The sequence below is a fragment of the Pipistrellus kuhlii genome, unplaced genomic scaffold, assembly GCF_014108245.1.
Source record: "Pipistrellus kuhlii isolate mPipKuh1 unplaced genomic scaffold, mPipKuh1.p scaffold_m20_p_8, whole genome shotgun sequence".
NCBI lineage: Eukaryota > Metazoa > Chordata > Mammalia > Chiroptera > Vespertilionidae > Pipistrellus > Pipistrellus kuhlii.
In genome coordinates this window covers 67,436,017-67,450,071 of record NW_023425584.1, presented here as the reverse complement: position 1 = coordinate 67,450,071, position 14,055 = coordinate 67,436,017, and the positions used below count along the sequence as shown (strand labels likewise).

Genomic DNA, 14,055 nt, shown 5'->3' with positions numbered 1-14,055 from the left:
CATAGCTAAGAAAACAAACTGACATTTAATTTAATAATGGTATGCCTCTTCATTCATTCATTACTTACTGAGCACTTACTCACTAGTCTTATGTTACATGCTAAAGATAGAGAATAAAAAAAGGAAAGGTCCTTGTCTTCAAAGAGTTCTCAGTCCAATGGGGTAATAAAGATTAACAGCCCTTAAGAATACAACACAGAAACATAAGGTACACTGGGAATACATTATAGGGGCCCTTAATTTAGACCAAACAGGGAGTTTCCCAAAGTAGATAATAACAGAACTTTATAAGTTAGTTGACCTAAGAAATTGCAGAGGCAGAAGAATAGGAGAAAAATAGGAGGGATGTAAGGAATTTTGTATTAAAAATAGTAGAAAGTCACCTGGCTATACAGTGGGTAGAGCAGAAAAAAAGATTAGGGTACTGGCAGGGGTTCTAGTCAAGATCTGATAAGGGCCTTATTTAAATAAGCTGCGGTAGTGGGCATAGAGGAAAAAATGGGTTTAAGAGAGATTAAAAAGTTAACAAAGAATTTGGTAACTAACTGTGGGAGGCAGTTACTAGTAGACAGACATGAGCAGAACAAAGATAATAGGCTAGGTACAGGATGGAAAGCCTAGCAAAGGACAATTGTAGGGTGGGACCCGGTTCCCAGGGTGGCCTTTTGTCCCCTAGCACAGTGGTTGGCAAACTGTGGTTCGTGAGCCGAGGTTTGCTGCTCTGTTGACTAATGAGTTTGCCAACCACTGCCTTAGGGAAAAACACTTAAAAAACATTTTAATAATGTACTAATGTCTTTAACCTGAAGTCAAAACTTCTGGGTAAAGGTAATACCTTACGCAGTGGTCAGCAAACTCATTAGTCAACAGAGCCCCAAACTTCGGCTTGTGAGTCACATGTGGCTCGTGAGCTGCAGTTTGCCAACCACTCCCCTAGCATATCCCTGGTCATGCAGTTTGTACCCCCTGACCTTTCCTCCCTAGAGATGACATCAAGACCTCAGTTTTATTTCAACTACTGGCCCAGAAAAGCAGCAAAACCAGATAAGCAACACCACAATCAAGGCTGACCTCAGGACCAGATGCACTGAATAATGACCCCCTGCCCTGGTACCAAGCAATCAATCAATGGAGACCTCAACCCTGAAAGGACACACTTGGAAAGCTGCTGAATATCCTATTGAGATCTTCCCCTAGAACTTCCCCTATAATCTCCACCCTTAAAACCTTAGAAGAGAGGACCTCGCTGCTCTCCCTCTCCTGAGCCCGCCCATGCCTTTGCCTTTCCCTTCGTCCTCCCCTGCTCCTCCCCCTCCCACTTCCCCAAGTGTGTTACCATTACCCTTCTTACACCCAAGTTCCTAGAGCTCTTCCTTTGCCTCTAAAACTCACTTCCTAAGCCCATTTCCTTTATGAATTACTTCTTCTACCTCTGATTTTCCAAATAAATGTTTTCTTATAGTTTGAGTCTTGGCTGTGAATTCTTTCCTAGCCAGAACTCAAGTACTAAGGTTGCTGAACTCAGGTCTGGTGTAACTCCTGATGCCCTTCCTACCACCTACAATATTACTGGATATCTTCATTAAGTGAACTTAAAAGCAAACCAAGGCTAAATAGCCTGCAACTGGTGTAGTTTCTTCCTCTTAAAAATTATTGTGACGTTAACACTAATTCAAGTACATTACCTGGTGTTCCTTTGAGGAGTCAGGATAACCTGGCCTTCTGGTGTGATGTCTATAATACAGTGTTCAGGAAGAATTCCCATGCCACACAGCTGGATATCTTGGGAATTTGCTGAACCTATCAATGTATGTTCCTACAAAGAAATCAAATTCACTGATTAATACCATATTTTTACATGTATACAAAGTGAAATAATCTACTCTGAGCCCTCTTATATTAATTAATCCATTACCTTAGCTAAGAGATTTATAAAGCAAATGGAACAGTGGGGAATTTCTGGATTTCTCTGAAAATCATTTGATAAATTCTATTTCCTTTAAGGAATAATATACTGAGTTGAGTTATATCTTTTAAACTGAAAACTATAGTTTTATATTAATACCTCTACTATAATCATTATTTTCCATTGCAATCTTTTTTTTTTTTTTGGTGTTGTTAATCCTCACTCGAGAAAATGTTTTCCTTTGATTTTTAGAGAAAGTAAAAGGGAGAGAGGAAGAGAGAGAAAAACATCAATATGAGAGAGACACATCAATTGAACCTATAATCCAGGTATGTGCCCTTGACCAGAAATTAAACCCTCAACCCTTTGATCCACATGCCAACACTCTAACCACTGAGCAAAACTCCAGAGCTCCAATGCAATCTTGGTTCCAAATATTTTATGCTACTCTCAGAGCATGAGCCATGGGCCAAAGATGTACCAAAAATGTATGTCTGAAAACTACAGGTACTTGAACTGCACATTACTTAACTGGTCTCAATTAAGATAATTCAACTACAAAGATAAAATGTTATTCAAATGTAAGAAACTAAAAAGACTAAAATTATTTTATGAATCACACAGTCTCTTTAAACCTCATAAGAGATATGACAGATGTGTTTTTTTCACCATAGAACTCTACTCCCCCACCCTCCCACTCCAATTACTCAATTCTCTACACTCCAATCACCAGCCTCACTTTTTTGGCAGGTTACTGAGAAAACAGATATAAAAGTCAGGTTCTCTCTTATGTGCTTCAACATCTGACTGTCCATCCATGATTAAATATTCACATGACCTAGATGTGTCCTAGGCCACCCTCTCCTTCTACTCAGCTAAGTCATATCTATCAACAATTGAATCTAAAAATCAAAAACAAATGAACAAGGAATCTGAAGAAGAAAATAAACGAATGAATAACACAGAACCAGCCCTAGCTGTCTTGGCTCAGTAGTTAAAGCATTAGCCTTCGGACTGAAGAGTCCCAGGTTTGACTGTGGTCAAGGGCACGTACCTTGGTTGCAGGTCGGGGGAGCATGCCAGAGGCAACCAATGTCACTCTCACATTGGCATTTCTCTCTGTCTCTCCCTCTCCTACCACTCTCTTTAAAAATCAATGGGAAAAATATCCTCAGATGAGGATTAAAAAATAGAACCAGCCAAAACCGATTTGGCTCAGTGGATAGAGTGTCAGCCTGAGGACTAAGGGCCCCAGGTTCGATTCCAGTCAAGGGCATGTACCTTGGTTGTGGGCACATCCCCAGTAAGAAGTGTGTAGGAGGCAGCTGATGGATGTTTCTCTCTCATCCATGTTTCTAACTATCTCTCTCCCTTCCCTTCCTCTCTGTAAAAAATCAATAAAATGTATTTTTTAAAATATTTTTTAAAAAATAGAACCAGAGGAATGGAAACATGGAATAGACTGAAGAATCTCAGAGGGAGGGGGGAGGGGAGCGGGAAGATTAACCAAGAACTTATATGTATACATATATAACCTATGGACACAGGCAATAGGGTGGTGAAGGCCTGGGGTGGGGTGGGAACCATGTGGAGGGAAGCAATGGGGGTAAAAAAGGGCTGGGACATAGTTAATAATCGCAACAATAAAGATTTTTTTTTAATTATTAGAAATAAGATATTAACCCAAACATGTACTTGTCTAGTACAAATTCTAAAAGAAAAATTATATTTTTCAACAAATATATTGAGCACCTATTTTGAGCTGAGCACTGAGCCATTAGAGCCAAAAAACAGGAGAGGTCCTAATCATAGAGCTGACACTATAAATGACTATTTAAGTATCTCATTTAGGGTTATTATCTATCCTAATTTGGATGATGATTTGCTGAAATCTCAAATATTAAGTTGTAAAAGCTCCATTCAGCCAAAGCTTTGCTCTTTGATGTTTAAACAAGTTAAACATTAAGCTTTTTGATAAATTCTTCCTATAGTTCTCTAAATACTGCAATAAAAAATACCAATGAGGAAAAATATTAACTTATCATAGGTTGGTATAGAAATTTATCTAGTCAGTAACTAAATTCTGTGAAGGTACAAGGTAACTAAAATAAGATAAAAGTTAATCAGAGATAGGTTTTTAGTTTCTATGTGATATATGAGTATAATGAATGACTTAAAAAATACTAGTTTTAGGGAGCAATTGAGATCTTACTCCTTGTCATATGTTGTCAGTTTGGTTCAAATAAACTCATAAAAATTCAAAAATAAAAAATACTAGTTTTAGGGTAAACTTTAGCAAACACAAAATATTATATTTTAAAATCTCAGAAACAATAAAAAACAGAAATGGCTTTTAACCTTTCTTCATTTAAATTTAATTTCACTGGAGATGATTAGTTAACTATTCTATGAATTTACTGGACCTTGCTTCCTTTATGAATGAATTTCCTATGTGGCTTTCTTGAGACTCTCCCTTTGATCAACTAAGTCCTAAAGGGTGGAGGAATAAAGAAGAAGAGAGACAGGATATATTCACTAGTGACATACCACAGGGTGGCTTTTCCTATCCTGCAATCAGGGTAAGTAGCATATTAGCATAGCCTGTGCAGTTCCCTCAGCCTTACCAGTATTCTCAGTTTCTGAAGGGAAGAGTAAGTGAATGCCAGGGATAATAAGCAAAAAAGTTTTTGTTTCTCTTTATTTATCTTAATAATCAAAATTCTTCAATAGCCCAGTCTGTGTGGCTCAGCCTGTTAAAGAATGGTGATTGAGCATCAACCCACACACCAGGAGGTTGCCAGCTGAATTTAGGGTTAGGGCACATGACTCAATCCCCAGCAGAGCATATGCAGGAGGTAGCTGATCAATGTTGATGCTTCATTCTCATCCATGTTTCTCTCTGTGTCTCTCCCTTCCTCTCTAAAATTAATTTTTTTTAAAATTTAAATTCTTTAACAAAGGACTCACTCTTGCTCAACATAACCAAGACTCTGAAGACAGCTTTTCTGGAATGGAGGTAGAAGAAAGAAAAGGTACCAGTATCTGCCTGTCTTTTATATTCAAATACTAAAATAGGTGAATCAAACTGCTGCCATCCAAGAACTTCTAACATACCACAACTTCTTATTTATCTTGGGTTCCTTGAAGCCTGGTACACAGCTCCATAAACACTGAATGGAGGCTGCCCTTGCCATTCTGATCACAATTAGTGATTGGCCAATAACAACATGAAGTTTTCTGTCAATGGGAGCTATGATATGGGGTCAACATGTGCTTTGAAGCTTCTACTAAATCACTGGTACAAATCCTTATCAAGTGTGCATATGTGTAATAAGCCTCAAATCCTTCAGAATCGCCCTTGTTTTCCGAGCCATTGATAGTTGACTTGTGTGTATGGTGTCAGAGGGGTACAAGGCTTTGGGGTGATCATTTCATAAGTTATATAAGCATCTAATCAGTTGTACACCTGAAATTAATAAAATACTGTGTGTCAACTGTAATTGAAATTTTTAAAAATTACTTTATGAAATAGCTGACTTGTAAAAAGAGTAGACCCAGAGCTACATAAGCAAAATAGCTCTCCTGAAAGATTTGGTGGATGATTCCGAGTCAAGATTAGACTCAATCACACTATGACACCAATTCTATAATATAAAAATATGCTATCAATATAAATCCATACACATACATATGGGGATAGACCCAGAGGATACAGATAAAAATACCAAATATTAACTATGAACATTACTGTACTGCATGTTTCAATTAGGATGGTAACCATCACCCCCCTTCTTTTTCTAATATGTCTTCATAAAGCTTTTTAAGGGGGCTGGGAGAGGGGGAGTTTATTACTGCCATAATGTTTGTAAGGTGAGGGAAGCAGCTCTTCCCTCTAGAATAGGGGTGTCGAACTCAATCAGAGAAGGGGCCAAAATCTAAAATCCAGCCTAAATCGCGGGCTGAATGGTTTACTGAACAGTCATAAACTGTCATTGTGATGGAAACGCAGCGGAGTGCAGTGATGACAGCACGGTGCGGGCCACATTGCAAGGCCTGGCGGGACGGATTTGGCCCGCGGGCCTTGTGTTTGACACATGTGCTCTAGAAGCTTGGCTCATGCTGAAATGAATCTCCAAGCTGACCTCAGAACTCAGGCAGGTCTTGCTTTGCATGTGAGCACAGGACATAAAAGTAACCCTTAATCTCCTGTGCAAGGAGATCTTACTAATCAATGGGAAAAGTTGCAATTATCCTATGACCTTTAAAAATGTCTATAAAAACATTACGAATTCTCTTATTGCTATAATGTATAGAGAAATGAAAAACTAGTGAAACATTTATTTAGGATGCTGCACTGAAATTTAAAGCATTTTATATTTCTTTGTATAAAGCTTATCTAGAGTTGTCTGAACAGTGCTTGCCATCTTCTCAACGCATAAGTTACAATATGGAGTGAGCTAATGGTCCATATGCTGGCAAAGTGTCATACTCCTTTGTAAACTTCGATCATTTTATCCTTTGTGCTTTTAATGTTGCAAAATATCTATGGAAGTTCCTTATCTAAGTGTTGTCTGGCGTTCTCCCTTGAGACATCTTTATCCTTATCATCACAACCACTTTCACTATTTACCTTGATAAATTCGCCCTATGTTCCTCTGGCCGTGCATCTAGAATCTCATGAGTGGGAGCAGTGCCAACATTATTTACTAAATCATGGCAACTAGAATTTACCTCACCTCTGCCAGTTCTGGACAGAACAAATAAATGGAAGACACTGTTCTGGAAGAGAACCATACAGCTTGGAACTAGAAAAACATTAGAGGTATTTTAATCCAGTGCCCTCATTTTACAAGTGGGATGCCAAGAGCTGTGAAGTCATCTGCCCAGCATCTCAACTGACTTGAGAATTTGAAAGCAAAATAACACAAAATACACAGCCTCCGAATTCCTCCGTCCCACATCACGGTACAGCTTTACTGAAGCAAAAGCTGTTCTTGGACTGAGTTCATCCTTTTGAATGTGCTTGGTCATGAATATACTCTCGTCATGGGGTTGGCTTGGACAGTGAAGAAACCCACTCTACATCAAATCCTGCCAGGACAGAGTTCACCACACAGTCTGAAACAGAATCCCAGCATCTCCACACAAGGCAGCCAGAAATATTTTGACTGCCCTCCAAAAGCCTTTAAACCATTTCTTTGTTTAACTTTTTAGTTAAAGAACAGATATGAATCAGTTTTTTTCTTGGGTGTCTGTGTTTGTTTTCCAATTTGAAATTCTCCACATCAGAAAGAAAAAGAATGTGTGGTTCTGAGAAGTAAAAAGGGCAGAATATTTCAAGTCCTGTTCTAATATTGCATCTCTCCTAAAGCATGTGAATATCTACAGCTGACATTCTAACAAAATGCTGCCAACACTGTCTAGAAGCACATTAAGTGATGTGATAATACGTCATATATTTTTAATTGATTTTTTGAGAGAAAGATAGATAGAAGGAGAGAGAAACATCGATGTGAGAGCGAAACATCAATTGGCTGCTTCTTGCATGCCCCCTTGCAGGGAACTGAGCCTCAATCTGGGCATGTGTCTTGACCAGAAATCAAACCAGCAATCTTTCCATGCATGGGATGATGCCCAACCGAGTCACACTGGCCAAGACTTAAAAAAAAATTTTTTGATTTTTAGAGAGAGGAAGTGAGAGAGAGAATACATCATATTTTTTCAATAGACAAAAATAATATGCATAAGGTACCACAGAGACTATCAAATGTGAAAATGATATGTAGAATATTTTATATTTTTATAGTGCTTCTGTTTATATAGAGCTCCTATATACACAATCTCATTTAATCCTCTCAGGCACTCTGTGAGGTAGCCAGACAGAGAAAACTTCCATTTATAGAGGAAACATCTGCAGGGGCTGGCAAAGGACTGGAGATCAGACTTCTGTTAAATGGTAATATGGACTAATAACAGTGTTGCTCCCACTGCAGCAAAGTACCTGATAACCACACGATTGTATGTATCAAAGACAGGATTTAACCACAGTTATAATACCAGTAATAAAACATGGTATTCAAAATTATACCATGCAGTTATCCCAGGATCTTTGATAAAAACTGGGAAACTAGCCAATACGTCATGAATTCTTTAGTCTCTTTGGAAATGAAACCACAAAATTCTATAATTTTAAAGCAGTTTCCAACATTACCAGTTCATTACCTTTACTTTCCTAGTTACCTTAGTTAAAACCACATATATTATGAGGGAAATTTTCCTCCTAATATTTATTAACCTCCTTTAGAATCATATAGTCCATTATATAACTCATGCTTTGAACTTGATAAAAACAATTTGGGGTCACTCCTCATAATTATGTAATCTTAGGATTCATAAGTTTGTCTTTTGTCTTCTTCCTGATGTGTCCCACTATTTATAGCTTTCAGTGTACATTAGTATTTACTTTATTCCTATTTCATACTCTGACCCTTCCAATCTCTATGTGACCTAATTCTCTTTTTTTATAAGGTGATAATCCAAATTTTTTAATTTTCCTAGAGTTACTGGAAACACACCTTTCATATCAAGTGATCCTATGAATATAACTTTCTTCAAGCATTTCCTCTTGTAAGCTTACAAAGCACTCACACAAAGGCGTGCTTCATATAAACCACAAAAGGTTCAGTCTACTAATGAATCAGTTTTAAGTCAATTCTTAAGCTTTAAAGTTGTCTATTTAACTCTCTTGTATAAATCAAATTAAAGAATAATAACTAAGCTATTTGTTAGAAATAATATTAGAATATTATTTTTTATATTACAAGGTTGAATAACATCACTCAAAAACTAAAAAGGGAAACTATTCCAGAAACCCAAGATTTTTCTACACTTCAACTTTTTCAAATAAGAACAATTGGCTAATTCATTATTTGGGATAAGCATAGTTTTCCAACTTAAAAAAAAAAAAATGCTGTGAAATACTGTTCTATTTTGTGACAGGAAACAGTAGCAAAGCCTATTACTTCACCTTTAAATAGTAAACCAGAAGTTCATTCAAAGCAGGATCAGCATTCAGATTAACAAGGAAACATTTATCATCCCCGACTTTAATTCCAGAAGACTGAAGAGATATCCCAAGACTCTCAAGTTGTTTCTGCCGTTCCTGTAAAGGTATTAGAGAAGTATTAATTCCATAGCTATTGATGCAGGGATATATAAAGGATCTTACGTTAGAGTAATTATTGAATAACCTTGTAAGTCAAATGTTTACTTAGAACATGGCATTATAGATTACTAGAGGCCTGCTGCATGCATTCATGCACAAGTGGGGACCCTTGGCCTGGCCTGTGCCCCGCAATCCAGGATCCCTTAGGGATGTCAGAGAGCCAGTTTCAGCCCGATCCCTGCAGGCCAGGCCAAGGGACCCACCGGTGCATGAATCTGTACTCCAGGCCTCTAATATACATATAAGATCTTTGATTAATCTCTTTCCGCCCTCCCCCCTGCCCTTCCCCTCTGAGATTCATCAATCTGTTCCATGTTTCTATGCCTTTGCTTTGAGTATCTGCCCCCTGGTGATCACTGTATGTCATAGCTACCAAACGGTCAGCTGATTGCTTAGGCTTTTATATAGAGAGGAGATTGCATTATTTTCTCTTTCTGAACTATGTAATGCTATCTTACTTTATTAATTAAAACTTTTTCATTTTAAAAATAAAGCCTTACAAATAACAACCAAGTATACTGCATTCTCAATTTTCATTCTTGAAAATAACATCTTGAATTCATCTTTCTCACTTAATTCTGTATATATGAGCAATTATACATTTGTTTTACTCAACTGTGATGTTTCTAAACAGCCAAGTTTTCAACACACTTGCTACTTGATGGCTCAGTGACTCCCCAGCCAGGATGAAAGCCAAACTCCTTCATTGAAGTCCACAAGGCCCTTCAATCTGGCCTATTTCATGTACCCCCATCGTCACACCTTGTTACTCCTACTTTCAAAACCTATACTGCAGTTACATGGAACATCTTCGAGGTCCCTGCAAGTGTGGAGAATGCTCTCTTTAGCTTAAGAGATTTTATACCTGTGTCTTCTAGCTGGGGCACACTTGTTCTCAACTGGTAATTGTTTACTTGCCCATTTCTCTATGCACCAAGGATCCCATTTATCCAAGGTGTACTCCTAGCTCAAAGCATAACACACAGCGAGCATTCAAACGTTGGTCTTATAAATTATCAAAATAAAACCTGCATATGCACTCAAGTGCTATTTTCACAAGGATGTGAACCTTTCTTTTTCTGTGCCTACTGTCTCTAAATCCTCAAAATATGAATGTATGCATATGAATGGATACATATGAATCCTGCAGCTGATGCTCTATAATTAAGGTGTATGAATTAGGGCAGAGGAAGGTGTCTTTGGCCTTTAGAAATAGCAAGCAGTAATGAGTCACAGCCACCAAGGACTTTTGATTCTGGGGAAAGACAAAACATGCAAAGTCATTTAATTAGGGCCACACAATAAAAATGCAGTACAATTAACTCACAGCTTCAGAATCTTGTTGTTTCTAGGGATACCATCCTAATTTATATGGCCACTGCAACCCAGTCAATACATTTTGCCTAGAAGTATTCTATTACAAAAGTAGAGATATTTTGTGTCTGGGTTTTTGAATCAAGTCTCCCTTCTAACAAAAAACACTATGGGGTTCTTTCAGAAGTTCTGATTGATGTAGCATGAGACATTACAGTTTTCAGCTTTCAGTTCTAAGAAATGATTACCCTTGATAAATAACATGGTCCTAAAACGAGGAGAGTAATTTTGACATAAGTTGTGTAGTCCTTTCTGAGGCAAGGCTCTTTTACATAGGAATTTGGGTAGGCAATTAAAGAATGATCCCAAGAATGAAAAGAAACATACTTGCTGACCCCTGATCATATCCAGGTTTTTATTTCAAGAATAGAAAAAAATGAAATTAGTCAACTTGAGTTCTGTTGGTTTATTCAAAAATATTATTGAACACCCACTTGAGAAACAAAAAGTAAGGCCTTTTTCCTTGAGAATCTTACTCACTCATTAGATAATAAAACTGTTCACACAAAAATTGAACAACAGTAGAATACTGCATGACTTCAGGGTCAGAAGGATACAGACAGCTGTTCTGGACTTCGATGGCAGAGATGCATAGGGCTGGCACACTAAAGAAGCTGCCACAGAGCATAGAGGACTCTGAGAGCCCAGACTGGGGACAGACATGTGGAAAGTCCTTCAAAAAATGAAATCTATTTAACTTAGTTTATCCAGATGTTCTCAAAGTTATCTGGGCACAGACCATTTTTATCGCAGAAGACTTCATTAACAATTTCTGGCTATACTGCCAGAGTTACATTTCAGGGAATGTAAGGCAATTTTGGAAGGAGATCAATGATCAACAGATCCAGTGAGAGAGGAGAAGAAAGCTCAGCAGCACTGAAGCCTGGGGGCTTGGAAAGATAAGGTATTGGATAAAATCAGGCATAGTCCCCAAAAAGGACATCTGCAAGAGGGAGAGAACAGCTAGGTAAGGAAAGATGCTAAAGATAAAATTCGCTAGCACAGCAATCTCACTTAGACCTACCTTCTTTTGTATCAGCAAAGCAATCCAAGCACAAGAGCACTTCAAAGTCAATGTTTTATTTTTGGAGAGCTCAAAGAAGCTCACACAAATGAGTTCCCAAACGAACAATTATCGGAATGATATAGTTTATGAAAAGCAAAAAAGTGAAATATGTAATGAGAAATAAAGTTTATACCTTGGTATATTGTCTTCTCTGTAATTTGAAGAATAGGTTTTAAAATAACCCAATGTGGTGACATAGATAAAATAAGATTGGCCATATATTGATCTTTAATGAAATTGGGTGATGAGTATATGTAGATTTATTATACTGTTCTCTTACCAATATTGAAGTTGACTATAATAAAAAATGTTTTTAAGTGGACTTAAATTCTAGTTTGCATTACTATAAATAAAACATCCCACTTCATGCTACATAATAGTAGTATCCTACAACTTCTGATATATATAGATTGGTTTTGAACAGCACATTTAAAGATGTAATCTACTGGGAGGCAAAATAAATGGCAAGTTCTATGTACCTGCCAATCCAGGGGACAGCTGAAAACAGGTGAGATTTTTAAGTTTAGAAAAGGAGGAAAAGAGGCAGAGGTTTAAATATCTGGTCAATAATTGTCTTTCAGGGTTGTTGGGAGGATTAAATAAAATACTGTATTTAAATGTGCTTAGCATAGACCCCAACACATATGTGAATCCAACTGGCCATTTTATTATTAGTTACTACATTAAATTGGTATACTTTTTCTTTTAATTTTGGAAGAATAAATAAGGCAAATGAGCAGAAATTAAAAAAAATAAAAGATTTCTATTAAATAGCTACATTAGAGTTGTCCAATCATGAAAAGACTGATTGAAGGGGTACTGAGCTTCACATTATCATATATGTTTCTAAAACAGGGGTTGAATGAACCATCTAACAGGAAAGCCACAGCATAAGTCTTTTATGACTTAGCTGGACGTTTCGGGCTTTTCTCCAAATGCTAATGTTTCCACCCTAAGATTTCACAACTCAATATCAAGTGTTCTAAAAATGAGAGTAACCTCAGATTGAAGAATTTCACATTATTTTTACTGAGTTGTCATATGGAAGCAAGATCCTTACAACCTAATATCTTCTACTAATAATTTTGTGGTTTAGGCAAATTTCCTTAGGTCTACAAAACACTTAATAGAATTGGATGTTCAGAGCCAGAGGCTACAAAGTAGCTCTTTATTGAATACTTTTTTATGACCCTAAAAAATTATTTCTTATATGATGAACAATTAATTGTAATCATGTCATTTTTTTATCCTTCAAATAAGCTGTAAAATATAAATTCTTGGCGCTAGATTCTTATTAACGGTGCTAGATTGCCATCCTCAAAGCAAGAAAACTAAAACTGAATCAGAAACGCCCTCTGAGATTCCTGGCACAAACTGCTGTGAGATTTCTCTCTAAATCAGGGAACACGAACCTGAGCAATCTCCTCGGTTGTCCTTAATTTCTCCTCCCAGGTCACAGTCATTTCCTGGATTAGCTTCTCTGATTCTTCCAGCCGTTCTTTTAGTTCTGGAGACTTCATTGCCTATAAGCAGAATGTTTATTTCATGAAATGTCTGTATGATGCGCTAAAAAAAAAAATTAGCTAAATCCAGAAACCAGAAGTAACTATCTTCCTCCTCTCAACTCTGCGGCTCCCTGAGGTCTCTGATCAGAGACTTAAGTGACTGTCACTGATGCACAGCAGCCCAACTGTGTGGGTCCCACAAACAAATCCAGTCATCCAGGATGGTTTTGAAAGGGAGACAACTTTGTCCTTTTCTTCCAATGTTTAATGAGATAGTTCAAGTTATCAGGGCTTATTTTTTTACCGTATTTTCCGGCATATAAGACGACCCCCTAATTTTACAGTTAAAACATAGGTTTAGGCCTATATTTGCTGTATAAGTCTACCACCCACTTCCGAGGCAACACCAGTTCTTTTTTTAATAGACCGCCTCTCTAACTCAGCCAATCCAAGCAGGCTTTTTATGCATGCAAATTATGCATATTCTGTACCCGAAGCTACACTGTGTTCTAGTAAAAAGCCTGCTCAGATCGGCCAGAGTCAGAGAGACAGTCTATTAAAAAAAGAACTGGTGTTGCCTCGGAAGTGAGGGGTAGTCTTATACAGCGAATATAGGCCTAAACCTATGTTTTAACTATAAAATTAGGGAGTTGTCTTTTACGCCGGAAAATACGGTAAATCCCCATCAGCTGTATATCTAAAGTCATACGTGATTCAGTCTAGTTTTTACTGTTGACTTCAGGTATTTATCCAAGTACACACAGACTAAATTTGTACATGTCGCAAACTAGATGTTGTTATTAATATCAAGAACAGACACAAAATTTCAAAGAATCTTGATGCTCTTTAAAATTATTCCTTAAACATAGGATAAAATTCAACAGGCAAAAATATGATCAAAATAATTGTTTTGACCATGTATTTTAGCAATTTACTTCCAGAAAACAGGCTATGACAAAGAAGAAAACTAAGGACCCAC

At 37.3% G+C, this 14,055-nt stretch overlaps 1 protein-coding gene across 2 annotated transcripts in view; it reads right to left on the bottom strand.

Moving 5' to 3' along the window:
• KIF13B (kinesin family member 13B) overlaps nucleotides 1-14,055 on the bottom strand; it is a 185,494-nt gene that overhangs the window by 80,642 nt on the left and 90,797 nt on the right. For both annotated transcript variants that reach the window (XM_045576884.1, XM_036423524.2), the window contains exons 12-14: nucleotides 12,984-13,094; nucleotides 8,934-9,068; nucleotides 1,686-1,816 (exon numbers count right to left, since the gene is read on the bottom strand). In XM_045576884.1, the coding sequence (XP_045432840.1) occupies nucleotides 1,686-1,816; nucleotides 8,934-9,068; nucleotides 12,984-13,094 (377 nt within the window). The remainder of the gene's footprint in view (nucleotides 1-1,685; nucleotides 1,817-8,933; nucleotides 9,069-12,983; nucleotides 13,095-14,055) is intronic.